This window comes from Trichechus manatus, unplaced genomic scaffold (genome assembly GCF_000243295.1).
Source record: "Trichechus manatus latirostris isolate Lorelei unplaced genomic scaffold, TriManLat1.0 scaffold00081, whole genome shotgun sequence".
Classification (NCBI taxonomy): Eukaryota; Metazoa; Chordata; class Mammalia; order Sirenia; family Trichechidae; genus Trichechus; species Trichechus manatus.
The window spans coordinates 11928991-11956889 of NW_004444017.1; the positions used below are offsets into that span (position 1 = coordinate 11928991).

At 43.6% G+C, this 27899-nt stretch overlaps 1 protein-coding gene across 20 annotated transcripts in view; it reads right to left on the minus strand.

Annotated features, from left to right (window-relative positions):
- Nucleotides 1–19: 19 nt before the first annotated feature.
- Nucleotides 20–27899, minus strand: part of LOC101350473 (ankyrin repeat and sterile alpha motif domain-containing protein 1B-like) — a 469608-nt gene continuing 441728 nt past the window's right edge. For 6 of the 20 annotated variants that reach the window (XM_023735761.1, XM_004381263.1, XM_023735757.1 and 3 more), the window contains 3 exons: nt 24537–24674; nt 4522–4689; nt 445–552 (listed from right to left, as the gene is read on the minus strand). In XM_023735761.1, coding sequence (XP_023591529.1) covers nt 445–552; nt 4522–4689; nt 24537–24674 — 414 coding nt within the window. Of the gene's footprint in view, nt 572–4521; nt 4690–24536; nt 24675–27899 lie in introns of all 20 variants that reach the window. The other 14 variants (XM_023735760.1, XM_023735759.1, XM_012556922.1 and 11 more) reach the window with 7 other exon arrangements.

Below are 27899 nucleotides of genomic sequence, written 5' to 3' on the forward strand. Positions count from 1 at the left end.
TATGGGGGTAGTTCTGTTCTGATTTTACCATTAAAACTGTTGACAGTGAAAAAGAAACCCAAGATTTTTAGACTTTTAGGTAGTATTAGAGATCCCCTTTGATTTTTCAAAAGGTATTATCCCCCCAAAAAGCAAAGCAAGTATTGGGGCAGGGTCATTAGAAATACCTTGGGTGGTGGCGGGGACGGGGAGTTGGGAGTATCAGGGAAAACACGTCTCAACTCCTGCCTCTCAGGGGTTGTGGCTGGAAAGTCTTGGTTGCATTTTTGTCACTGGTGCAGAAAGAACTTCCCCAGAAATGGCCAGTGGCCTTTCGCCCAAGACAAGGCCACACAAACAGAGCGGTCTTCCTCCGGGGCTGGGTGGAAACGGAGGCGAGAAGGAAAGCCTGCTCCGGGACTGCTTGGCGTGCAAGGCACCGCAAGGACAGGAGGACGGCGAGTATCAGAAAATTGTGGTTTCATACTTGGTATTAATTCCCCTTTTGGCTTCTTGGCCCGGCTCCACAATCCACGGCAGATTGGCCAGAGTCTTTTGCTCAGATGGGTCGATCTGCTTTAAAACAGAAAGGCTGATGCCTGTTAAATACGGTACCTGCACAGGTGGGCCAACATGCATCTTAACCCTGCTTGGAAACCAACCTGAGGACCCATTACGCCCAGGCAGGACTGGAGCGATGTTTGTATATGAGAACCATTTGTTCTTTCTTGTGACACACACTGACTGTGTATCGGCTGTGTGCCAGGCACTGAGAAGGAACTGGGGTGTGACGGCGGAAAGAGACACAGCTCTTGCCCTCAAGGGCAGGCATGGAGCTCAGATGGGGACCAGACACAGAAACAGATTTTAGTCCTGTCTGAGAAGTGAGCTAAGAGGGGTACAGGACTGGGCTCTGTGGACACACGTTTGGGCGCCAGGGAGGCTTCCTGGAGGAGATGAACCCAGTCATGTCACTCTCTGGCTCTCAAGCCTCCAGTGGTTTCCCTCCCACTCAAATCCTCCCGTGACCTATGGGGCCCCTGCCTGCCTGCCTTTCAGTGCTCCAACAACACCACTGCCTAGCTGTTCCTTGCCCGCTGAGCTCACGCCCAGGGCCTTTGCACTCACCATTTGCCCTGCCCAGATTGCTCTTCTCCAGATACCTGCAGGCTTTGCACCCTCATGCCATTTATGTCTCAGCTCAAACACCACCTCCTTGTAGATGCCTTCTCTGACAACCCCTGTTTTGTCTGTACAAAATCCCCCCGCCCCAGGTTTCTAGCGACTCATGCTCCTCTTCTTCGGCTTTATTCTTCACAGCACAGATCACCACACATATCATAGATTATTTTTTAGTTGGTTCATCCTCGGCTACAATGTATGCTCACAAAGGCAGGATTTTGTCTGTTTTGTTCATTGGTGTTTCCCCAGAATTTAGAAAAGCTCCTGGCAAGCCAGTTAATAGTAAGCACACATTAAACACTTGTTGAAAAAATAAATGAAGGAGGTGATGTCTAAATGGACAGTTGCAGGATAAACGAGAGTTTTCCTAGAAAAGTTGGGAGGAGGGGGCATTTGAGGTAGAAGGCACAGCCTGTGCAAAAACCCAGGGGTAAGAGAAAGTGGCCCTCTGAGGACTTCCATTTAGTCCGCACAGCAGGAGATGGGAATAGGGGAGAACTGAGGGTGAAGAGATATCAGGGGCTACACCAGGAGAAGCCTTGAGCCAAACCCAGCTGTGCTATAAAATGGCTATGCATTCAAAGTAAGATGGGGTCATTCCTGGGGTGAAGGTTGAGCTGTTAGCTCTCAGGAAAGGCCCAGGGTGAATTCCTCCAACGGATGCATCATCCTTTGGTGTTCCCACCTCTGCCCCTGGCCCTGGCCACCTGCTATGTTCAGGAGCGGGAGGGTAAAGCGAGCTGCGGAAGGCCTCTCCTATTTCTCTTAAGCTGTGAGCTTTGGAGCAACAAGGCTCGGGGGACAGCTTCCCGTATTTTCAGGGACCGCTGGATATTTCTCAACAATTAAGCAACTGGAGAGGAAGGCCAGGGAACACTGACACCAGCTGAGAAGGGCAGAGAGGCTCCTGAGGCAGGTAAAGAACATTATTATTCAGTCTATACTTTCACATTTCCCCGGAGAGGCTTTTAGATGAATATTCTATAAGCCCTTATTGCACCCAGTCTTTTGTGCTCCTCTGGAAGAAGTCTGGGGGACCAGAGTAAAGTCAGATGGAGGCACCTGCCATGAATAGATTTATCCAGTCCACTGTGAAAATAAACACAGTAATCATAAGAGGTAATTCCACAAACACTCTGAACATTCTTGGACATTTAACAGCCTATTCCTTCACAAAGGTATCTTTGTTAATTCTGTCCACACGTCCTCATTGATTCATTCACAGATATTCACTGAGCACCAGAAATGGCTATGGGCCAGGTGGTGACAAAACAGATGAGGTCCTTGTGTGCATGAAACTTACATTTTAGTGGGGGAAGATAGACAATAAACAAGTAAATAAGTTAAAAAAGAAAAAACAATGAACAATTCAATGAATAAAGGTCCAACAGAGAATTAAAAGCAAGTGATATGCTTGAGCCTGACTGGGCATCCACTTAAGACTGGATGGTCAGGAAACCAGGGCTTTGAACCAGAACAAATCAGCACAAAGCCCTGCAGGAAACACCACTTAGAGCAGCTGAAACCTGAATGACAAGATGGAGTCAGCCAGGCAGAAATTAGGGGGAGAATATTCCAGGTGGAGAAAACAGGTATGACAAAGGCCTCAGGTAGGAGTGAGCTTAGTATGTTCAAGAAACCGGAAAGCCTGAGTGTCACAGGGGAGTGTGCTGGGAAATTAAGTTTCAGGTATTTGGGGCAGGGGTGACATGATCTGATTTATGTCTTAAGAAGTTCCCTCCAGTTGCTGTGTGTGACGCAGTTCATTAGGAAGTGAGTGGCAGTAGTTTCATCGAGAGTTGATGACAGCTTAGACTAGAACAGTGGCAGGGGAAATGGATGGAGTGGAAGGATCTGAGATATGTTTTAGGGGTGGAGTGGATGGGATTTGCTGATGGGTTGGATAGGGGTTAGGGGAAAATAGGAATCCAGGATGACTCCTAGATTTCTGGCTTTAACAGCAGGGCGAATGGCTGTGCCATTTACTGAGATGGGGAAGATCTAGAGGGAAGTAGCTGTGAGGGAAAAATCAAGCATTCTGCCTTAGACTTATTAATTTTCCGACGTCTGGTATATACCACAGTGGAAATGTTAAGGAGAGAATTGAACATAAACGTTCGGTGTTCTGTGGGTAGGTCAAGGCTGGAGATAGAGAATTGGGAGCACCAGTGGGGTTCGGTAGGTGCTGAGGTGGGAGGACCAAGGAGTCAGGGAGTAGTGTTTGAAATAAGGGTTTTTAAAGAAGGCATGGTTATTGGTGATAATAAAGTAACCTGCACGCATCTGGAGTGAGTGGCTGAGATGGGGCGGAGGAAAAGATCCCCAGAAGTGAGCTGTTAAGGAACGAAGGGGCCAGATGCTGATGGGATCTTCCCATGGACACTGAAGTTGGCAAGAATAGAGACAGGCTTTGGGGCCAGAAGATTGTAAACAAGCAGCTCACACAGTCACAAAGGGAGGTGCCTTTCTGCAAATGTGAAAAAATCGCACTTTTCCCCCATGACACTGGGAACAGCGGTAGGTGGGGAGGAGGAGAGAGCTGCAGATGGAAGGCTACGTGGGCGGGAGAGCAATGCATTCTGGGTGATGTCTGCCGGCCCCGTGTGAGTCCCAAGTTTCTAGGATGTGACACAGCAGCCAGAGCAGAAACCAGATGGGAGGCTGGTTGGGAAACTTCCAGCTTGTGGGTATTGCTACTACCAGAGGAGGCCGCTTTGAAGTCATGAAAGCCTGTTAGGACAGGATGTCTGCAGAGCTTGTAGGAGGGAAGGGGAGGAAATTCCTGGAGGAAGGCAGATGACGAGGAGGAGGGGCTGCACCTTCTGAGCAGTCACCACTCTGCAGGATGCCTCAGCTGCCAGAGAGAAAAGCACCCAGGGCCAGGCGCAGGCCTCCCACAATGTGGAGCAGCTCATGGGACCGCACATCAGCCTGTGCACAGAGCTTCCTCTAGCTGGGCGTGAAAGACACCTTCTCTGTGCATCTCTGCAAAGCTTAACAGAGGCCAGGGGCGAGTGAGAGGCTAGTGGTATGGCAACTGAAACCTCAGAGAGCTTTCCTGCACCTTCAGAAAAGTTTCACCAAGGACAGCAGCAGTACCCCCTGCCCCTCACAGGGTTGCTACAGGTGAAAGGTAGTGAAAGTAGACTTTTCTGAGTCTCCAGATTCAGGCAGGTGGTCTCCCACAGCGTTGCTAGAACGAGGATGAGACAATGGCACACACATGCCACAGGAGGCCAAGGGCAAGGATGAAGGGCAGGCCCGGATTCTAAATGGCACCCACACCACGCAAGGGCCGGGTGAGCAACCTCCTCCCGCTCCTGCTGGAGTTTTTGGAACACCTGTATCTCTTCTACTTACCACCGACTTGCGAATGCTAACGCGGGGCTTGGGGATGGGTTTTGAGGGTTTGTTTTCAAAGCTTTCTGGAAGCGTGGAGGAATGTCCCCCTTTTCTTGCTTGTAGTGCTAGCTGGTAAGCGACTTCAAATGCCTGTCCCAGGGTTAGGATGATTTCGTAGGCTAAATTCTGCAAGAAAAATGAGAAAGCATTAACTAGGGGCACACTGCAGGTCAGGAGGAGATGAAGGGCTGAGGAACACCTTCAACCACTACACCTGGTACAGCCGTGATTCAGTGAAAATCCATGAGGACATTCTGAGGACAATTTAGGTTCTAAAAAAGCCATTAGTCACTGATGTGACACACATACTACAGCCACGCTAAGGTGTGGCTCCCCACTTAACCCCGTAAGCACAGGGCCCACAGCCCACCAGCCCAAGGAGGCCCATTCCATTACACAGCTCCCCTGGTTGCTCCTGGGGCCTTGGGAGGGAAGGAGTTACTTCTGGTCCTTCAGCTGAGTTCTGGAAGCCTCAGCCAGGCCTGAGAGGATGATCCCACACACTCTGCAGGAGGTGTTCCTGAGAAGTTTGGGTCTTTTTACCTCAAACATCTGTGATTCAGTGACTATCTACTAAACACAATCAAAATCTAATTTAGGCCAAGGGGAGAGGCATTAGTCATGCTGATGCGGCGTCTCACAGTTACACCAGCGAGCATGCAAACAGTGCTCAAACAGAGCCAATTATCCATCTATTGCTTGAGGCTTTTGCTCTCCCCGTGGGTCCACTCTATATTTTATCATCAAATCAGCAAGAGACAGGAGATTCTGTCAGGCCAAAATGCCATGCCAAGCAGCACCTGGGACAAAAGTTCTTTTTTTTGGACCCTCAGTCAGTCCTTTTCTTAAGACTGTGTCTAGCCTTCTTCCCTTCTCCAGAAATGTGTCTTTGATCTCTGCCTTCTCTTCTAAGCATTGCTCCACCCAGCTCTCTCCCTGAAGCATGACACTGCCTGATCCACATGAGGTAGGCTCTTGGCACCACCACCGAGGTCACAGTGTATCAAAAAGTAGATGCACACTGGTCACAGGCTAGGTCTCTGAAGAGGACCTTCTTAAAATCACTGCACCAAACCTGTATACCAGTGTTCGCTGCAGCACTATTCATAATAGTTTAAAGGTGGAAACAACCTAAACGCCCATCAACAGAAGAATGGATAAACAAAATGCGATACTTACATACAGTGGAATATTCAAACAAACAAAACAACAAACCCACTGCCATCTAGTCGATTCCGACTCATGACAACCCCATGTGTTCCAGAGTAGAACTGCTCCATAGGGTCTTCTTGGCTGTAATCTTTATGGAAGAGGGTTGGCAGGCCTTTTTTCCATGGCGCTGCTGGGTGGGTTCGAACCTCCAACTCTTACGTTAGTAGTGGAGCACAAACTGCTTGTGCCCCCAGGGACCTTCACAATGGAATATTACTTAGTCATAAAGAGAAATGAAGTTCTGATACATGTTACAACGTGGATGACCCTTGAAAACATTAAGCTGAGTGAAATAAGTCAGTTACGGAAAGGCAGATATTGTATGATGTCACTTATATGACATAGGCAAACGTACAGAAACCAAAGCTTATTAGAGGTTACCAAAGGTGGGAGAGAAGGAGAAAGGGGGAGTCATTGCTTAGGGGACACTGAGTTTCTGTAAATGGTGGAAAAGGATAATGGTGATGGTTGTACAACATGATGAACATAATGTCAATGAATTATACATGTAAAAATTGTTGAATTGGCAAATGTTTTGCTATATATATTTTTAGCACAATCAAAATAAATCACCCTACCAGCTGAGAGCAGACATGGCCTGTCCCAAGTTTAGATTCTGATAAATGTCGGCTCATGGTTTTTCACAATCACAGAAATAGTATTCTGCTTATGCTTATATTGCAACCTTTCTCTTCCCTCTATACCCACCTCCACCTCACTCAAGCCTACTGCGTAGCTCAATTTCCATATTTATGGGGAGAACTGGTTGGAACTGTGGGTGAGGAGGAGAAGGTCTTCAGGGACCATGTGGAAGAAGCCCATGGGTTTCTGGACTGATCAGATTTCAGATCAATGCCAGACTGTCAAGGTTTTAGAACCAAGTGGGGAAAACGTTTCTGAGATTGAGAGCTGGTTTGACAAAGAATATGTCTGTCTTCTTTGAGCTACCTGCTAAGAAATAATGGCCCTACAAGACAAGATATTTGCTTGCTGGAGATACTGAATCTTGTGCAGCAAGCCAAGCACTTCCCTGCAATGAACACAGAGCCTGTGTTTGCCTCCCAGGATAAGCCAGACTCATAAATTAGTAATTCACCAACCAATGATAGTGGAGGAGGACGGGAGACATCTCTGACCATCACGGCACAAAGAAGGCTGAGCCCTTTCAACTGCCTATGCTTGGTGCTCACGTCATTGTCAGCTTTGTTTTTTAGTGCTCCACTGGGTCCCCTGAAAGCCGGACTGGGGTTTCCAATGTCTCTATTATCAAAAGGAAGTTGGTAAGCTCTTGGTCTTGTTCACCATGACCGTGGGAGATGGCTGATGGCCATCTCTCTGGGATATGCAGCAGATATACATGCTCTGGGTGGAAAACTGGACTAAGGGGAAGTGTTGCGTGTGAGATTCAGCGATGCTATAACATGCTACCTTTAGTTGCTGCAACGGTAGAGCTTAATGAGTGTGAACTTCTTTTATCATTAACCTAAAAACAAGTTCCTGAAAGTGAGATGTACTTAAAGCACCAGTGTCTTCAAAAGAAAGTCAAAGATGCTCACTTGAGCAAGTTGAGATTTTTCACGCGACTATTATGGGAAGCCTAAAGGTTTTGAAAGGTAATGGGTTAGAAGCTCTGCCCTTGCATTGTTAATTAGCTCCTCATGTTAGAAAATGGCTCATATAAGACACAGAGACCAGACGGTGAGGCTAAGGTTTCCTGCCAAATGGCATCTCCTGGCTTGGTCTGCATTCTCCTCAACATCTTGCTTTTCATTTTATTTCAGAATGCCCTATAGTGTTGTTCTTTTATGATTCAGTAAAGAGTTGCACATCGTTACCGTTCCTATATTTTCTGCAAACTTAAGTGTTTGAGGTATCAATGCTTGATGTCAGGGAGGGCCCAAGGGCACTGAGACATCAGGACTACCTGTTCCTGAGGGGCTTTTGTATGTTGAATGCTGTGTTGCCCATCCCAGCACACCAGGGCCCTTGAGGGGGGACCTGAAGACACACCATTTGAGCTGGGGGAGAAGGGTCATTTGCAGGTTTATTTCTCCTGCCTTTCCTAGTAACATTCCCACTATCTAAAATGAGAGAAAGCTGCTATTGTGAGAGCAGGACACTTTATTGGGAAAAAAACAAAAATAATGTTACGATTTCAGAGAGGCGTAGGGGAAAAGCCAGGCTTGCTTATTCCAACGATGCTGGCTGGCACTGAGGAGCCAGTGACTCAGTCCAAAGAGTCTGAAAGACTGACTGGTCTCTGTCCTCAATACATTATCCTTGCAACTGTGGGGAAGCCAGTGCCTGGTACTGTGCCTGGCACACTGTGAGCACGCAGCACCTATTTGCTGAATGAATGAATACATGAATATGCAAAGGACAAGCTAGAGTAATAACAGTATTCGTGATTCCTATGGCTACTGTTAAGTGAGGAGCCCTGGTAGTGCAGTGGTTAAGCGCTTGCCTGCTAACCGAAAGGTAGGCAGGCGGTTTGAGCCCACCAGCCAATTGTGGGACAAAGATATGGCAATCTGCTTCCATAAAGATTGCAGCCTTGGAAATTCTATGGGCAGTTCAACTCTGTCCTATAGTGTCATTATGAGTTGGAACTGACTTGACAGCAATGGGTCTGGTTTTTTTGGTACCGTTAAGTGACTCATAGTGACCCTACGGGGCAGAGTAGAACGCCCCATAGGGTTTCCTAGGCTGAAATCTTTATGGGAGCAGATTGCCAGGTCTTTTCTCTCGCGGAGTGACTAATAGGTTTGAATTGCTAACTTTTTGGTTAGCAGCTGAACACTTAAAACACTGCACCACCAGTGTTCCTATGAGTCGAATCAACTCAATGGCACACATCAACAAAAACAATAACAACTGTTACAAGAGAATTTACAAGGTGTTAGGCATTGTGCCAAGCACTATACTTACCTCATTTAAGTCTTACCACAATCGTGTGCTGTAGTGGATCATTATCCTCAGTTTATACATAAAGAAACTGAGGCTCAAAGTGCTTAAGTAACTTGTCCGAAATGATAGAGTTAGAAAGTTACAGAGCTGAGACATGAGCCAATGTCTGACTCAAAAGCACACAATCTTAATTAACCCTCCCCAAGTGTGGTAGTTTGTCTCCAAGATCGCTGCCGCCAATTCTCCCCCTTCCTGTACATGCATGCTGTTCCCAAACTGAGAGGTGAAGTCTATTCCTCCACCTCCTTAAATCTAGGCTGGCCTTCCTGACTTGCTTGACCAGTAGAATGTGGCAGAGTGATACTCTGGGACCCGCAAGGTTAGATTACAGCAGCTTCTGCCTGGGCCTCTTGGGGAAACTACTCATGTGTAGAAAAGTCTGACCATCTTGAGACTACCATGCTATAAAGATTTCCAAGCTAGCCACGTAGAGAGACTAACTGGAGAGCAATAGACATTACAGCCAGCCCAGGCTCCTGATATGGGAGTGAAGGAGACATCCTGGACATTTCAGCTCCAGCAGGTACCATGTGGAGTGGACACAAAGCCCCAGACATATGGCCCCAGTGGAGCAGTGCCAACATCTCCAGTCCTTTGAGCCATCTCAGCTGAGGTTCCAGATGTTGCACAGCAGAGAAGAGTAGAACTCCCATGCCCTGACCAAATTCCTGACCCACAAAATCATGAACATAATAAAACTGATGTTGTTTTACACCACTAAATTTTGGGGTGGTTAGTTATGCAACAATGGATAACTGGAACACCATGTGATGGGAAAGAAGGCTGACCCTCAGTTTCAGGCAGCGTGAAGGGGAACCATTAGCTAAGACTGTGATAAACAGTACTTCATCACAGGAGGCCAGTCCTAGAGCCACCAACCTTCAGCTCTGGCCATGAGGAGGCCGCTGATGTCTGTGACCCACCCCGGGCACAGGGTCACTGTCTTAGTCATCTAGTGTTGCTATAATAGAAACACCACAAGTGGATGGCTTTAACAAAGAGAAATTTATTATCTCACTGTTTAGGAGGCTAGAAGTCCAAATTCAGGGCACCAGCTCCAGGGGAAGGCTTTCTCTCTCTGTATGCTCTGGGGGAAGGAAGGTTCTTGTCATCAATCTTCCACTGGTCTAGGAGCTTCTCAGCAAAGGGACCCAGGGTTCAAAGGACACGCTCCACTCCCAGCTCTTCTTTCTTGGTGGTATGAGGTCTCTCTCCTCTCTGCTCGCTTCTCTCTTTTATATCTCAAAAGAAATTGACTCAAGATACAGCCTAATCCTATAGACTGAGTCCTGTCTCATTAACATAACTGCCTCTAATCCTGCCTCAGTAACATCATAGAGGTTAGGATTTACAACATATAGGATGATCACATCAGATCACAAAATGGTGGACAAGCACACAATACTGGGAATCAAGACCTAGCCAAGTTGACACACATTTTGAGGGGACACAATTCAATCCATAACAGTCACTAAGCACTAAGGTGTCCCTTCACATATGCTATGGCTAAGGCAAAACCACAGAGCTGTAATATCCTTTTAAGTCAGGACAACCACACTCTCATCTCTAGTTACTGCTTCCCTTGGGCATAAATTCAAACTGGCTTAGCTTTACATTTATTACCTCACATCTCTCCAACGCTGTAACCACTGACCTTGTTTGATCTTGGCTCTGGCCTCGCATAGCTTATTGGAAGATATTTTCTTGGCCTTTCCGGTGTGAATCTCTTGCCTAGGATAACATTTACTATGGCAACTGGCCTTGAGTATTTTATGTCTTACACAAGACCACCAATAAAAGAAGGGTGTGTGTGTGTATTTTTGCTGGGGGCTTGGCAGATATTACTGGGACAAGCATGCTCTGAGCTTCAGTTTTCTTACTGTACAAAGGGGAGGCTAATATATACTTACTGGATTATTTCAAAGATCAATGATAATATTTAAACTAATGACAATGCCAGCTGACATTTAGTGTTTACTGTGTGCCACACACCCTGCTAAATGCTGTGTGGACTATCTCATTTAATCTTAACAAAAACTCTATGCTGTAGGTCTATTATTATTCCCGTTTTGCATGTGAGATGATTAAGGCTCAGAAAGTTATATAACCTGTTCATGAAGCCGAGCAGGGATTTGAGTCCAGGGGGTCTGACAGGCCATGCTCTCGACCAGTGCACCTTAGGACTATCTTTGAGAGAAATAAAAGACTTTTGTAAACTGCTAAAGAAGTGTTAAAGAAAAAAGTTAAGGAAAAGAAAAAAAAAAAAGCAATGAAGCTCCTGGGTGATCTATCAATCCTGGCTGGGCTGAGGATACCTAAAGGCCATGAACTTTGCCTGGGTCTCATGCGAAGATCAGTTGAGAGGCAGACTCTGGGTGAAGGGTGTCCTGTATCATTCGACATGAACCGTCGAGGCAGGGGTTCTCAATCCTGACTTGGTCTGAGGATGACGGGAGGAATATGAGGCAACACTCCCAGCTCCAGCAACTGCTCTGAGTTGAAGGTAAGGGGACCACGTCAGTTGGGAAGAGCCTCCCAGGGGACACGTAAGAATCTCCGGGATGGGACATTATAGGTTTTTAAAAGCCCTTCCCTCTCCGCCTCCCCCAGGGATTTTGATCTGTGGATTAAGAACTGCTTTTGTTGTTGTTGTTAGGTGCTGTCGAGTCGATTCCGACTCATAGCAACCCTATGAACAACAGAACGAAACACTGCCCAGTCCTGCAGCATCCTCACAATCGTTATGCTTGAGCCCATTGTTGCAGCCACCATGCCAATCCATCTTGTTGAGGGTCTTCCTCTTTTTCGCTGACTCTCTACCAAGCATGATGTCCTTCTCCAGGGACTGATTTCTCCTGATAACATGTCCAGAGTATGTTCAGGAGCCATCATGTTTTAAAGACAGTTTCCTAATTATAATCAGGGTATGCAAAGCTTGTTAGGAAAACTGCAGACACATGTAGGCAATTTACTGTCAGACTGTGGGCTCCTCAAGGTAGCCAGAACTGCAGTTTAATATCATCAGGGATATTTACTGAGCTCCTTCTCTGTGTCAGGCCGTGTCCTGTTGCTGGACCCAGGCTCAATAAGTGCTCACTGAAGGATGCAGGGGAATGAAGGGATCCCCTAAGTCTCCTGTTAGTTCCAAAGGAGGCTTGTGGAGAGACCAAGTGATAGGCTTCATCATCCTCCTGCATCCTAGTCGCTTAGGCTACAACTAGCACATTCACCCATTTGTTATTGGAGAAACCACGCCCTCGATAGTGGGCAATCTGTGCCCTGGGAAAAGCTTTGGCCACCCCAGGTAGTTAATTTATATTAACGGGTGCATCACTAGGATTTTTCTGCATTGGAGATTCCTGGCTTGGAAATCTTTTAGGGTCAAGGATTCAAGGACATATGTGTAAGAATATTCATTAGAATGTTGTTTAAAGTTTTCATTAATAGCAGATTGATTTAAATATATTACATACAGCCATACAGTGGAATACTAGGCAGCCATTTCAAATAATAATTGAGTCATTTACCAAACTTGTTATAAGACTATATGTAAAAATATATGTATAAATATACACATATGATATATGGTATCTATTTTATATGTACATAGAAAACAGTGACAGATATCAAAATGTTAATAGTAGTTATCACTTAGTATTGGGATTGTGGGCAGTTTTTCTCTTTTTTATATCTCTCTGTAGGTTTTAATTTTATTCAAATGAGAATGAATCCTTTTTTGTTAGGATTCTTTTTATTATGGCTTATTATTTTTATTTATGTCTCTTTATAGGTCTGATTTTCCCAGCTGATCAAGCTTTGTGAGGGCTCTAAGTTTATTTGACTTTGCATTTCTAGGGCTTAGAGCCCTGGTGGCACAAACGGTTATGTGCTCGGCTGCTAACTGAAAGGCTGAACCCACTGAAGTTCGAACCCACCTAGTGGCTCTGTGGCAGAAAGACCTGGAGATCTGCTCCTGTAAAAGAGTACAGCCGAGAAAACCCTATGGGACAGTTCTACTCTGTTACATGGGGTTGCTGTGAGTTGGAATCGACTGGACGGCCCTAACAACAACAGAATAGGTTAGGTGCTTGACAAATGTTTGTTGGATGAAGTAAAGAAAGGAAAGTTCCCTAAGATAAGGGGGCTTCTGCCTTAAGGGTAAGATAAAGGTGAATATGGGTGGCCAGAGCCAATTCTTTCCTTCTATCTTCCCTCCTACAGGAAGACCCTGGTGGACAGATGGATGCAGAACAAATGTAAACGATCCCATAGGGGGCCTGAAGATAAACGGAGGTGTTTTTCAATCTGGGTCTTCACTGAGGTCTCTAGAAAAAAGTCCCATCTCTCTTTTGGCAGTACAGTCATGCGCTGCATAATGGCTGTTTGGGCAATGTCTGACTGCATATATATCCGTGGTCCTATAAGTTTTTTGTTTTTGTTTTTTTTTAAGGTAAAGCAACTCTTATTTTTTTTCCCTAATGGTTTTAAAGACTCCAAACCCCCAGACTGACCGGGCTCCAGGGCACATCCCAATCCCCACCGCACTTCCTCTTCCACCTCCTCCTCCTTTCCCTCCTCCTGGGTTCATTCACCTGCCCAACAGCCTAGCATCCTTCAGCGCTGGCCGGGTGCCAGAGGGCCAGAGCACTCACGGCTCCCAGCTCCAGGGAGGCAGCTGCAGGTGATCAGGAAGCCGCCACGCTAACTGGGCGGCAGCAGCAGCCAGGGCTGCCACCGCCAGCTGCGTTCCCGGCACACGCACACCCGCTGCCGCCGGTCCAGTCCCGGTGGCCACCTCTCTGCGCACCCGCGCACCAGCCCCCACCACCACCCCGTGCGCCCTCTGCCTGATTCAGCTGCCAGCGCGGCCACTGCCCGGCCCGCACAAGGCTGGCCTCTTGTATCTAGTGAATACAGCTCTCAGACTTTGTCCAGGATGGCGGGCGGTCAGCAATGGGGGCTGCGGGTGGGGGTGGGGATGGAGGGGCTGCTCCTGCTCCTCAGGCAGGCGGAATAGCGGCCAGGGCCGGTGTGTAACCCAGGGACTGCCTGTATATAACACAGTGTTTGCACAGCATCTATTTCACAGAACAGTATGGTGGACATTAAGTGACACATGCCTGTATTTTGCTCATACTTCTTGTTTCTTAAGACCTGGGGTAAACCTAGTCTACAACTTGCTTTATCCATGTTCTGAAGCAAGAATAACTTGGGAGAATATTCTGGGTATATTCAGAGAATTCACGGACATCTTAGCTCTACCTACAGTTAGTTTTCTCAAGTAGCAGCCAGGAATAAATCTAGACAGATTATATTTCTAGAAGATAAATACTGCTCAACCATAGTTCAACATTCAGAAATAAATAATAGCATTTCTGCTAAGATGCCTACCTGGACCGGGACTGACATGTCAACTGGCCAAAATGCAAACAGCTTTTTTAGTGCTAACTCAGCTAACTGAAAGGGTCATGAAGTGAATTTCCCCCCTAATTATAACAGGAATATATGTAGAAAAATTTGAGAATACAAAGAAGAGTAAAGAAGAAAATAAAAATCACCTGTAAAAATTCACTACTGGATACTTGTACGCTAATGTTCATTGCGGCATTATTCACAATCACCAAGGGGGTAGATCAACAGATGAATGAATAAATAAAATGTAGTAGATACATACAGTGGAATATTATTCAGCCATAAAGAGGAAAAAAAAAGCTCTGATATGTGCTATGACACGGAGGAAACTTGAAAACATGCTGTGTGAAATAAGTCATACAGAAAAGGGCAAATGTATGATTCCACTTATACGAAATATCCAGAATAGGCAAAGGCATAGAGACAAACATTTATTAGTGTTTACCAGGGGCTGGAGGGAGGAAAGAATGGGAAATTATTGCTTAAGGGGTACTGAGCTTCTCTTTGGAGTGATGAGAAACTTTTGGAAATAGTGATGGTTGTACAATATGATGAATGTAATTACTATCAATGAATCATATACTTCAAAATGGTTAAAATCACAAGTTTTTCTTTTTTTACATATATTTCACAATAAATTTTTAAAAAATTCTACTACTGAGATATAACCACTGCTAATATTTTGGCCCATTAAAAAAATGTGTTTTATATACACACACACACACACACACACAAACACATGTATATGTATATATATATACAAATAATGTTTTATGAATTTTATATATTTAATATTTTTCAACTTAAAAAACTTATTTTTATTGTTGTTGAGAATATACACAGCAGAACATAACACCAATTCAACAGTTTCTACATGTACCATTCAGTGACACTGATTACATTCTTCAAGTTGTGTAACCATTCTCATCCTCCTTTTCCAAGTTGTTCCTCCCCCATCCACATAAACTCACTGCCCCCTAAGCTGCAGTAAACCCTGTGTTGTTGTTGTTAGGTACTGTCGAGTTGATTTCATCTCGTAGAGATCCCATGTGACACAGCAGAACTGCCCCAAAGGGTTTTCTAGGCTGTAATCTCTGCAGGAGCAGATCGCCAGGTCTTTCTCCCGTAGAGCTGCTGGGTGGGTTCAAATCAGCAACCTTCCAGTTAGCAGCCAAGCACTTAACCATGATGCCACCAAGTCTCCTTCATTCTTTATAATGCCTTGGAAATGGGGCACTTACCACATTTCCTGGTTTGCTGAAGATTGAAAAGCTCTTCATTTTAACCCTTGCTCTTAAAAATCTTCCTAAAATAGACATGTCCATTTCCTTGGCTTAGTAAACACAGCAAATGTAACTGACTCTCTTATTACACTTGCCTACCTAATGCCCTGAGCCTATTGTTCTGAACTGAATTAATGAGTTGTCATGCCTCCAAACTTACCACATGTTCACACAACCAAACATTCAGCCTCCGGCACGAGCGCCCCTCCTCTGGAGACCCTGCCCTGCTGCATGCTGGCACAACCCCGTGACAGCATAGATATGATTTTATTGTGACTGTTTATGTCCCTACTTCTCTAATTGGACTATACACTCCTAGTGAGCAGGGACCTGTGCCTGACTCATGATACACGCCTCCCCCCCGCAAAAACAAACAAACAAACAAAAAAAAAACCATGCCCATTGCCACTGAGTCAATTCTAACTCTTAGTGACCCTATAGGACAGAGCAGAACTGCCCCATGAGGTTTCCAAGGCTGTAAATCTTTACAGAAGCAGACTATCACACATCTTTCTCCTGCAGAGCAGCTAGTGGCTTCAAACCACTGACCTTTTGGTTAGTAGCCAAGAGCTTAATCACTACGCCACCAGGGTTTCTTTGACTCATGGTAGGCATTCAATAAATATAGGTATGCATTTTATATGGAATTTGCCTTTTTTCCGCAGAAGTAGAATATTATCTCAGTGAACATATGTTATAAACCAAAACCTGGGACATAAATCCTTACACAGGGTCTGACAACAAGAAAGAATTTTTCCAGTGTGGAATACCACCTCCACTGTCACTGCTGCTGCTATTCTCCCCATCCTCAGCAGCTAAGATTTACTGAACCCCATGTGCTGGAAATGGCATGCCTTAGCTCAGTTAATCCTTACAAAAACCAGAGGAGGTGGGTATTATTATGTCTATTTTACAGATGAGGAAACTGAGGATTAGAGGTATTCTTGTCCAAATGCTGAGGCTAAGAAGTGCCCACCTGGGATTCAAAACCAGGCTGATTCTAAAGGGTATATTCCTAAACATGACACTTGATTTTCAGTTACTTGGGAGGGGAGGTATAGTGAATAAATGCTGCAAAATAATCTAATCGTGAAAAAAAAAAATCCTCAGACTGCCTACTGCCACTTACCTTATAAAAAACAGGATAGATTTAAGGCACTGATAAGATCCATCAAAAGTAAATAGGGATGAGAGAAAAAAGAGTGACGGTTAGTCTCTGACTATCACCCACCTTTGGCTTCAAGGTTTAGTTAGCTCTCAATGATTTATGCCAGTGGGGAGGAGATACGGATAAACGAAACCCAGCAGTGCTAATTAATACATTGTTTTTTGGGGGAGGGGGGTGAAGAAAGATAATAAGGTTGGGAGCACTGCCTCTTTTTCATCGGATTTGGGCCATTCCCAGCTCTCAGAAGTGGATCCCTTCTGAGGCTGACCCTGCTGATGAGAGTAAGCAAAGTGGACACGGCCAGGAAGTGGCCTCTACTTTGTGTGTCGATTGTATGTGGAAGAGTAGGGAGGGAAAGTGTTACAGATCAATCTTAAGGGCTCTATACATACTAACATTTTCTTCTATTGCCATTTATGTTCATAGTATCACAGTCAAATAGGTCAAGGGCCATTTTCAAGTGGAGAAAATGAGAAACAGAATGAAAGAGACTACTCAGATCCACATACAACATTAATTTAGTTGTCAGAATTCACTGAAATTAAGTTCTTTCACACCTTTAAGTTCCTACTTTGGGGGACAACATCTGCAATATACATCATATATACTTTTCTTCAGGAACCTCAAACTACTCCATGGAAATAATACTAGAAATTAAGGATGGGCTCAGGGATTTTAATTTCATTAAATGGATGAGATGAGAAAACCAAGAAACTCATAGCGGAACCAAAGTCAGAAGCTGGTGTGGGACTCTTATCACTGGATCATGATAATGTGGTCAACTCTCAAATTTTTCCTCCTCTATGACTTGGCTTACTTGGTACATATTGATTGTAGAGTACTACAGAATGCTATCACACAGTCTGCTGACTATGCTGTCCTGCATTTTGCCATTTCTGTTTCTCCAATTTAGATTCTTTCATGTTCCACTTTCAGCCAAGAAAGAACAGGGAAGACAGCTCCGTCTCCCACATGTACCACCCACCAGCATCATAACTCCAAAATCCCCTATACACTCCTGAGCCAGTCTAAGCCATACACACTGAAGATTACAGAATTTGGGACTTCCAAGTCAGATAAGAATGAGCAAGCGTAAAAATATCAAAGACTGCAAACATGTTCTTTACAGAGAAGAGAAGTGAGAGTTAGCAAGGGTCTAGCAACAAAGCCATGGCTTTTAATGCTATTAGAAAAAATACTTTCTATGTTCTGAAACTACTGAGTACAACCTTGTCAGCTTTTTAAAAAAACAAATCTGATATTCCCACAGAGAATACAGCAAAATCTTTCTTATATATCCACTTTATCACCGACAAATGTAGAATAATGAGTGAAAAACATATAGAAGACAACAGTTTCCAAATCCCTGTGGTTATATTTATCTCTTATCTATATGGCCTTCTAGGAAAAATCCTGCGGATCTGGGGCTCAGTGACCCCTGTAATACTCCCCCCTCACCTGCAATCCCAGTAGTGTGGAATTCTCCTCTACTCATTTGAGATAACAGAGGAGAGAAAAGCTGAATTCCTGTTTTTTACCCTCACAACTCCTAGCCTCATAACCAACCCTTTATTTCATACCTAGCCCTACTGTTCCCCCACCACTTGTCTGTCAGTTTGTTGTACTGTGGTGGCTTGAGTATTTCTGTGATGTTGGAAGTTATGCCATCAGTATTTCAAATACCAGCAGGGTCACCCATGGTGGACAGGTTTCAGTGGAACTTCCAGATTAAGAAAGAGTAGGAAGAAGGACAAGCAATCTACTTCTTAGAAAATCGGCCAGTGAAAACCTTATGAATAGCAGTGGAACACTGTCTGATATAGTGCCAGAAGATGAGCCCTTCAGGTTGGAAGGCACTCAAAATATGACTGGGGAAGAGCTGCCTCCTCAAAGTAGAGTCAACTTTAATGAGGTGGATGAAGTAAAGCTTTTGAGAACTTATTTGCTGATGTGGCATGACTCAAAATGAGTGACTATACACATGGACCTCACTGGATGAAATACATAGGAATCAAACTGACTACATCTGAGATGATGGAGCAGCTCAATATCATTAGTTAGAACAAGGCCAGGGGCCAACTGTGGAACAGACCATCAATTGCTCATAAGCAAGTTCAAGCTGAAGCTGAAGAAAATTAAAACAAGTCCACAAGAGCCAAAGTATGACCTGGAGTATATCCCACCTGAATTTAGAGACCATCTCAAGAATAGATTAGAGGCACTGAACACCAATGACCAAAGACCAGACAAGTTGCGGGATGACATCAAGGACATCATACATGAAGAAAGCAAAATGTCATTAAAAAGACAGGAAAGAAAGAAAAGACCAAAATGGATGTCAGAAGAAACTCTGAAAACTGCTCTTGAACTTAGAGTAGCTAAAGCGAATGGAAGAAATAGTGAAGTAAAAGAACTGAACAGAAGATTTCAAAGGGCAGCTTGAAAAGACAAAGTAAAGTATTACCATGAAATGTGCAAAGACCTAGAGTTAGAAAACCAAAACGGAAGAACACACTTGGAATTTCTCAACAAGCTGAAAGAATTGAAGAAAATATTTAAGCCTTGAATTACAACATTGAAGGAATCTATGGACAAAATATTGAATGATGCAGGAAGCATCAAAAGAAGATGGAAGAAATACACAGAGCCACTGTATCAAAAAGAATTGATGTTCAGCCATTTCAGGCGGTAGCATATGATCAAGAACTAATGGTATTGCAGGAAGAAGTCCAAGCTGCACTGAAGGCATTGGCAGAAAAAAAAAAAGCCTCCAGGAATTGACAGAATACCAAGCAAGATGTTTTAACAAATGGATGCAACACTGGAAGTACTTACTTGTCTATGCCAAGAAATTTGGAAGACAGCTACCTGGCCAACCAACTGCAAGAGATTCATATTTTGTGCCCATTCCAAAGAAAGGTGACCCAACAGAATGTGGAAACTATCGAACAATATCATTAACATCACACGCAAGTAAAATTTTGCTGAAGATAATTAAAAAACGGTTGTAGCAGTACATTGTCAGGGAACTGTCACCAATTCAAGCCAGATTCAGAAGAGGACATGGAACCAGGGATATCACTGCTGATGTCAGATGGATCCTGGCTGAAAGCTGAGAACACCAGAAAGCTATTTACCTGTGTTTTATTGAGTATGCAAAGGCATTCGACTGTGTGGATCATAACAAATTATGGATAACATGGTGAAGAACTGGAATTCCAGAACACTTAATCGTGCTCATGTGGAACCTGTATATAGATCAAGAGGCAGTTCTTCAAACAGAACAGGGAGATATTATGTGGTTTAAAATCAGGAAAGGTGTGCGTCAGGGTTTTATCCTTTCGCCATACTTATTTAATCTGTATGCTAAGCAAATAATCCGAGAAGCTGGACTATATGAAGAAGAACTTGGAATTAGGATTGGAGGAAGACTCTTTAACAACCTGCAATAAGCAGATGACACAACCTTGCTTGCTGAAAGTGAAGAGACCTTGAATCACTTACTGATGAAAATCAAAGACTATAGCCTTCACTATGGATTACACCTCGACATAAAGAAAACAAAAGTCCTCACAACTGGACCAATAAGCAACATCATGATAAATGGAGAAAATACTGATCCACAATCAATGTCCATGGAAACAGAAGTCACGAAATCAAAAGATGCACTGCATTGGACAAATCTGCTGCAAAAAGACCTCTTTAAAGTGTTAAAATGCAAAGATGTCACTTTAAGGACTAAGGTGCACCTGGCCCAATCACCTCGTATGAAAGAAAAAGCTGGACAATGAATAAGGAAGACCAAAGAAAAACTGATGCCTTTGAATTATGGTGTTGTTTAAGAATATTGAATATACCATAGACTGCCAAAAGAAGGAACAAGTCTGTCTTGGAAGAAGTACAGCCAGAATGCTCCTTAGAAGGGACGATGGCGAGACTTCATCTCATGTACTTCAGACATGTTATCAGGAGGGACCAGTTCCTGGAGAAGGACATCATGCTTGGTAAAGTAGAGGGTCAGTGAAAAAGAGGAAGACCCAGAATGAGATTGACTGACACGGTGGCTGCAACAATGGGCTCAAACATAGCCAACGATTTTGAGGATGGTGCAGGACCAGGCAGGGTATCATTCTGTTGTACATAGGGTCCCTATGAGTTGGAACCAACTTGATGGCACCTAACAACTATTGTTCCCTCTCATCCCATGCCTAGAAGATGGAGTCTGGGAAGCCTTTTGTTCTAAAGTGGGTGATGTGTTGGGCTTTAGCAAGTTAGAGACCTGAATAGAAATCTGCTCCCATGATAGCTAGTTTAGGCTCCAGAATACAGAGGGGCCTGGTGCTTGCCTATAGGTACACACTGACTTTTTTCTTGAAAATCCTGATTCCGTTTTTGCTCTGGTCTTTTTATTTTCATCTACTTGTCATCTAAAACTGAAACAATCACAAGCTGAATTTATCAGAGATTCTATGTAGTGGAAACATGCTGAGAGCTCATTAGCATAACATTTCCCAAAGTGTGTTCTGCAGAATGCCAGTCCCGCGAGATGCTCTTGAAAGAAGTGTGCCATGGTTAAATAAATTTGGGAAACACTGTACACTCCACCTGGTCTTGGAGACTCACAGCGCATCTGAGCACGTTAAAGGCTTGGAAACGCCCTGTAGTAACATTAAACTCACATGCAGCTTCTGTAGGGGGGCCTTGGGCCTCACTTCCTAGGCCACAAGATTTCAATGCAAAAATGCTCCAAATTTCAAATCCAACTCTCCATAAACTAGAAACTTCCTACACATCATTAAAGGTTTGATGATAGCAGATATTCTTAGAAACATTACATGACCCATAAAAGATCTACAAGGTCAAACACCAATAGCTTTCAAATTTAAAATGTGTATGTATTTATACGTATCAGCGAAAGGATTAAATGTATACTTGAGTTAATATAAGGTACTCTTTTTTTTTTTTTTCTTTTGCCAGGGGGACTGATTCACATCGAAAGAGTTTTAAGTCTTCAAGATTGATTGAATATTGAACTGTCTTACATGAAGACACAAAAATCCATTGTCAAAGAAGTTTTTTTTTTACGTACAAGCAAAGCTTGTTGCATCTCAAAATTGCTCAGAGGCTATAAGGTCAAGGCTGGCGGCCTTGGTTACTATGTTTGAAGTTAGACAGCCTGTGCTCACCTAGAGAGGATTAAAATACTGGATTTATGATGTAAGACGAAAATTCTTTGGAGCTGATACCAGAATCCTAAATTAGTGAATGTCTACATTAAATCAAACATCTGGATGAAAAGATAAAATGTGAAGCAATTCTTCACACGTTTTCCAAGTGTATCGGGGCATCATGTTGATAATAGAGCTAAACATCTGACCATTTTTTCCTGTATTTCATCTCAATATTCTATTGTCATATGTTTATAGCTAAAAAACTCAAGGGGCAGATGGCCCATGGGTATCAATTTTAGTTTGATTGTAGAAAAATATTTTTGATACTCTTATGAAGGCAAATTATATTTTACTTTAAAAACCAATCTTACTGAAAGAAAAGCTGCAATACCCAGGGCTGACTTTCAACAGAAAGCACTGTATAGATGCAGCAAGGTCTGTGGAGTCAATGGTTTCTTTGAGGCTTTGCTTCTCAAGTTCTTTTACAAGGGCAGTGGGAGAACTTTGGACCTTGAGGAATACACTTCTGTCAAACCTCAATCGTATGTATTTTAGCAGAAGAAGGGTCAGGCTGTTGACTGTGTTGCTGCAGGCAAGGAGAGGGAGGAGGTGGAACAGAACTGACATTGACCACCTATTACTTATGAAGCATTCGACACATCTTAGGAGCTCTGGTGGTGCAAATGGTTAAGTGCTCGACTGCTAACTGAAAGGTTGGTGGTTTGAACCCACCCAGCAGTTCCACGGGAGAAGGCCTGGCAATCTGCTCCCATAAAGATTACAGCCAAGAAAACCGTATGTGGCAATTCTACTTTGTCACATGGGGTCGCTATGAGTTGGAGTTGACTAGACGGCACCTAACAACTTCATATGTTCCTTCATTTCAATCCTGGCAAAAACCTGCGAGGTACAAATCCTTGTCCCTGTTTTATAGATAAGGAAATCAGGACTCAGAGAAGTCCTGCAATTTGTCTAAGAAAAAGGAGTAGGTAGCTGAGTTGGGATGTGAACTTTGGTCCACCTGTCTGTCTTTCTGTCATACCAGCTCAACTCTCACAGACAAAGGTGTTTCATGCAAACAAAATGTACTGGGTAGAATGAAATTTTACTGTTTAGAATGAAACTATTGCATTTCACAGAAGGGCAAGTTGTGTTTACGACACCACTAATGAAACACTGTACATTCTTGTAAAGCCCACTGAACTGACTTTAAATAACGCTGGTAACGCCGAGATCCCATGCAACCAAACAGAATCCACAGATATTTAGAGCAGCCTTTCAGGGCTTTGCTTTGCAGTCCTTACTTTTACCACATACCACTTTTAAATTATTCTCGTCATGTCTCCCAAAATAGAAGGGATTTTTTTAAAGACTCATGAATGTTCTCTCCTATGCTTTCAATCTTCAAAAACTGAAAGGGATGAGCAACCTGCCGCATGATACAAGTGTTCTAAGTGTGAGCCAGACTAACACACCTCTGATGGTGTGATTTTTGGATTATGGTGGCATTGGTCCATGGGTGTTTTGTCAGAACTGGAAAAGACTGCTTAATGCAGTCTGATATCCATGATACTGAACTGTGGGCTGGCCTCCCAAGAATATATTATACTCCAGTTTCTGTGTAATTCTTTAAATATGTATATTTCAAATGGAACAGAGCAGAATTATAAAACTAAAGTGACATTTTAGAATTCTTCTGATTATAAATTATTTCCAGGTGACAGCCATGCATCTTTCTGTCAGCTTCAACTGCAGAATGCCCAATGTACCACATTAGAGACACCCTGAAGCAATTTGTGCCATCTTGAGGATCTATAGATCTTAAAGGAACATTTGTTGTTTTCATTGTCCAAGTTTGTAATACATGGACTAAGTTTTAGACTTAATGACAAGTATGACTATAAATGGTATAACACCATAAGGCCACCACCTGTCTGTCAGTTTGCTGTACTGTGGTGGTTTGCATATTGCTGTGATGCTGGAAGCTATGTCACCAGTATTTCAATTACCAGCAGGATCACCCATGGTAGACAGGCTTTAGGAGAGTTTCTAGACTCAGACAGACTAGGAAGAAAGGCCTGGTGATCTACTTCTGAAAATTAGTCAGTGAATACCCTATGGATCACAACAATTGTGAAGATAGCTCGGGACCTGTCAGTGTTTCATTTTGTTATACATGGCGTGGCCATGAGCTGGAACTAATGCAACAGCAACTAACAACAATAAATACCATAGGTCATCATTACAAGACTAACTTCTAATGAGCAAATGGGTCACACTTTGGCATTTCCAATTATTACCTGTAGGTGTCAAATTTGACTACTATTAAATGTATTAACCTTGTTTGCTGAAAGCAAAGAGGACTTGAAGCCCTTACTGATGAAGATCCTTAGTATTTAGAAATGGCTACCAGAGAAACCAACAGATATAATAAAGGAACGAGGAAGCCAAAAGACCTTTATTTTATTTTGGTACCAGAGGAAGAAAGGAATTTGTCGAATTTGAAAAGTGAAGTTAGTTGAGTAATGACAGTTGAGGTACCAGGTAGGAGGAAAGCTCAAAGTTTAATGGATGAGCAAAAATATAGAAAAAGCTCAGAAAAGCTGAGTCTGCCAAAATACCTTATAGTTGCTTGGTATACATTAATATTTGGTAAAGAAGCCAAAGCTTGTATGTTAATTACAAGTTGGGCTTTCAATAAAATCCAGGTACATTTTGGGGATATTTTTAATCTGTCCAAAGAGAAGGGTAGTTACTCACCACATCGAAGGCAGTAAACACATGACAGTAGTGGTGATTGGACTTCAAATCTTTTGTGATATAAGCAAATGTTGAGAGATCTTCTGGGTCCTGGGCAGCACAGGAGATGTTACGAATTTCATGCTCAGCAATTATGTTCTAGAAGAAATGACATAAAAGACCATTGGTATCCTTTGCAAAGCAACATATTTTAGAACCAAGGCCAGTGACCAGTAGCTTTCCTCCTAGAGTATTTCAGACCAGCAATGTTCAGATTGATCCAATGCTATCCATGGGCAAATGCATGTAAGGTCTGGAAGGAATGTTTTCATAATCATATCCTGCGGCAGTGGTTCTCACCAAGTGGGATACACAGATGTAGTCTGAGTGGCAGACACTTTAAAAAATACATAGTAATTACTAAGCATTTTACTGTTTGCATTCCCATATCCACTTGTAGATATGTAACACTGCCTCCTGCTGACTCCCCCTGGAAGGATCACCTGTCACTTTCTGCCTGGTGGCGCAGTGGTTAAGTGCTATGGCTGCTAACCAAAAGGTCGGCAGTTCAAATCCACCAGGTGTTCCTTGGAGGCTCTATGTGGCAGTTCTACTCTGTCCTATAGAGTCACTATGAGTCGGAATCAACTTGAAGGCAATGGTTTTTTTTTTTTTTTTTTTTTAAAGGAGGAATTCTGATCCAAGGGGGTTTCCTGATCCCTCATATTGTGCTTGCTCATTGTTCTCATGCCCTGACCCCACTCTACCAGAGCAAAAGCAGGTACAGAAAGAAGCAGGCAGGTGGAAGCATCCAAGTGCTCTCTCTCAAAGATTCCGTGAAGGCTAAGACGTAAGAGTAGGATAAGGGAAACACGACTGTTGTGGATTGAATCGTGTTCCCCAAAAAGATACGTTGAGGTCCTAACCCCTGTACCTGAGAATATGACCTTGTTTAGAAATAGGATCTTTGTTTGAAGATGTTATCAGTTAAATTATCAGTTAAGGTCATACCAGAGTAGGGTGAGTCCTAATCCCTTCTGAGTGATGTCTTATAAAAGGGAAGAACAGACATGGAGACAGTCACACAGGAGGAAGACCCTATGTGCAGACACATCTACAAGCCAAGAGATGCCTGGGGCTACAGAAGCTGGAAGAGGCAAGCGAGGATCTTTTCCTCTAGAGTGGATAGAGAAAGCATGGTCCTGCTAGCACCCTGAATTTGACCTCTAGCCTCCAGAATTATGACATAATAAATTTCTGCTCTTTAAAGCCACCCACTTTGTGGTGTGTTGTTATGGCAGCCCTAGGAAGCTAAGACAACCACGCTGCAATATTAAGGAGGTCTCACTTGATCCAGGGTCCCGCAGGTGTAACACTTTATTAATTGTATCACCATGTATAATTCTGAGGTTGGCACTGTTGCTATCATTATCTTACCGGTGAGAAAACTTGTACTCAGAGAGTTTAAGTGTCTTAGCCCTGGTGGTGCAGCGGTTAAGTGTCCAGCTGCTAACCCAATGTCGGCAGTTCAAATCCACCAGCTGCTCCTTGGAAATCCTGTGGGAGTTGGAATTGACTCGACAGAAATGGGTTTGGTTTTTGGGTTTGGACTCAGGGCAGGTGTTGGAGCTGGGACTGAAATTTGGGGTTGTCTGACTATAGAGCTCACACTCTTTCAAATACATTGTGATGTATTTCCTTCATTCACTTCTCTTACTGTTTTCATATCTTTGTTTTTCTCTATCATTTCTTTGCTCCTCCCCCCCCACCCCCTTTGCCTCCAAAATGAACAGGTAGGAAGTAAGCGAGGAAAGGTTTCTGTACTACTATTGTCCTGAAGGAGCCCTGGTGGTGCAGTGGTTAAGAGCTCAGCTGCTAACCAAAAGGTCAGCAGTTCAAATCCACCAACCACTCCTTGGAAATCCTGTGGGGCAGTCCTACGCTGTCCTATAGGGTCTCTATGAGTTGAAACCAACTCCATGGCAACAGGTTTATTGTCCTGAAGCATGAAATAATCATGGAGCATCATCTTGGCTGCAAACCCTACTAGAATCTTCTTTTGATACAAAAATGTATTTAAAAAGAAAAAAAAATCCTCACATAATAGAGCATTCGTTTTTTATCTTATAAGGTTCCATTTATGTTTTTTGCAGTTGTCACAGATATAAAACCCTCAATGCTTTACTTACCCTAATTAGTTTTTAATTGCACGATCTTAAATAACCTGTTGGCAATATAAAGTTCCGCGTATACCCATCAGTGCCTAAAAACGTTTACAGAATGTTCTTCCCTGCCAGTGCCCCCAGCAAGTACTTCATGTCCCTCACTCTACTGAGCTGTGTGGTCGGGAAACAATTACAAAATTAACACATAAAAGAAAATTAAGACATTGTTCACTGTGGCCCTGTGTGTTGACACCACAGGCAGCACTCCCTCAAAAATAACTCAAATCGAAATTGGAATCCCATAAATAAGTAACATTTTATTCCAAGATACAGTTTCAAAATAGAAGGTCATGATCCTCTACTGGCATTCAGATATCATTTCTTCAAGGAGAAAACTAAATTAGGAACTAGTGAGTTTTAAAATGAGATGGTTTACAGTCATTAAATGTGCGGATCTTAGCAGGTGCTGAGAGCCTCCGCCACCATTTTAATGGCTTAATACACTTGGCTGCTAATCAAAAGTTTAGAAGTTTGAGTCCACTCAGAGGCGCCTTGGAAGAAAGGCCTTGTGATCTATGTATCTGAAAGATTAGCCACTGAAAACCCTATGGAGCACAGTTCTACTCTGATACACGTGGCACTACCACGAGTCGGACTTGACTTGATGGCAGCTGTTTTTTTGCTCTTACCTCAGAAAGTCTGTCAATTTGGTCTCACCCTGCTCAGGACCCACTGGAAACAGAGGGAAGTTTCATTTGCTCCAACTTTTAACTAAATTGACCTTTTGTGTTCTGGACATCCTTTACAAGCATAAAGCAGATCAACTTCTTGGGAAAGTATCACAGAGAAAAGTGCCCTGTGGTTTTGCTTGCACTGAATTCCCTGAATCTTGCCAATTCACAGGATGTCACTCTTGGCAATTTCAATCATGTGGCAGCATTGTGGCTCTGGGTAAAACTGCAACACAGATCTCTGGAGATTCCTCCTCCTCTGTCTTTTCTGACACATCTTCTGAATTTAATGACCTTCCCTCCAATTTTCTGGGCCCCTTCTCTTTATTCCCTAGGAGCCCAGGGCTGTCTTCTGACTGCCCAGTGAGGTCTGCTCTCTTCTGCAATGCTCCATGTTCCAAAATCAGCCTCCTTTCCCATTGCCCACAGTGGTTAAGAGCTTGGCTGCTAACCAAAAGGTCGGCAGTTTGAATCCACCAGCCGCTCCT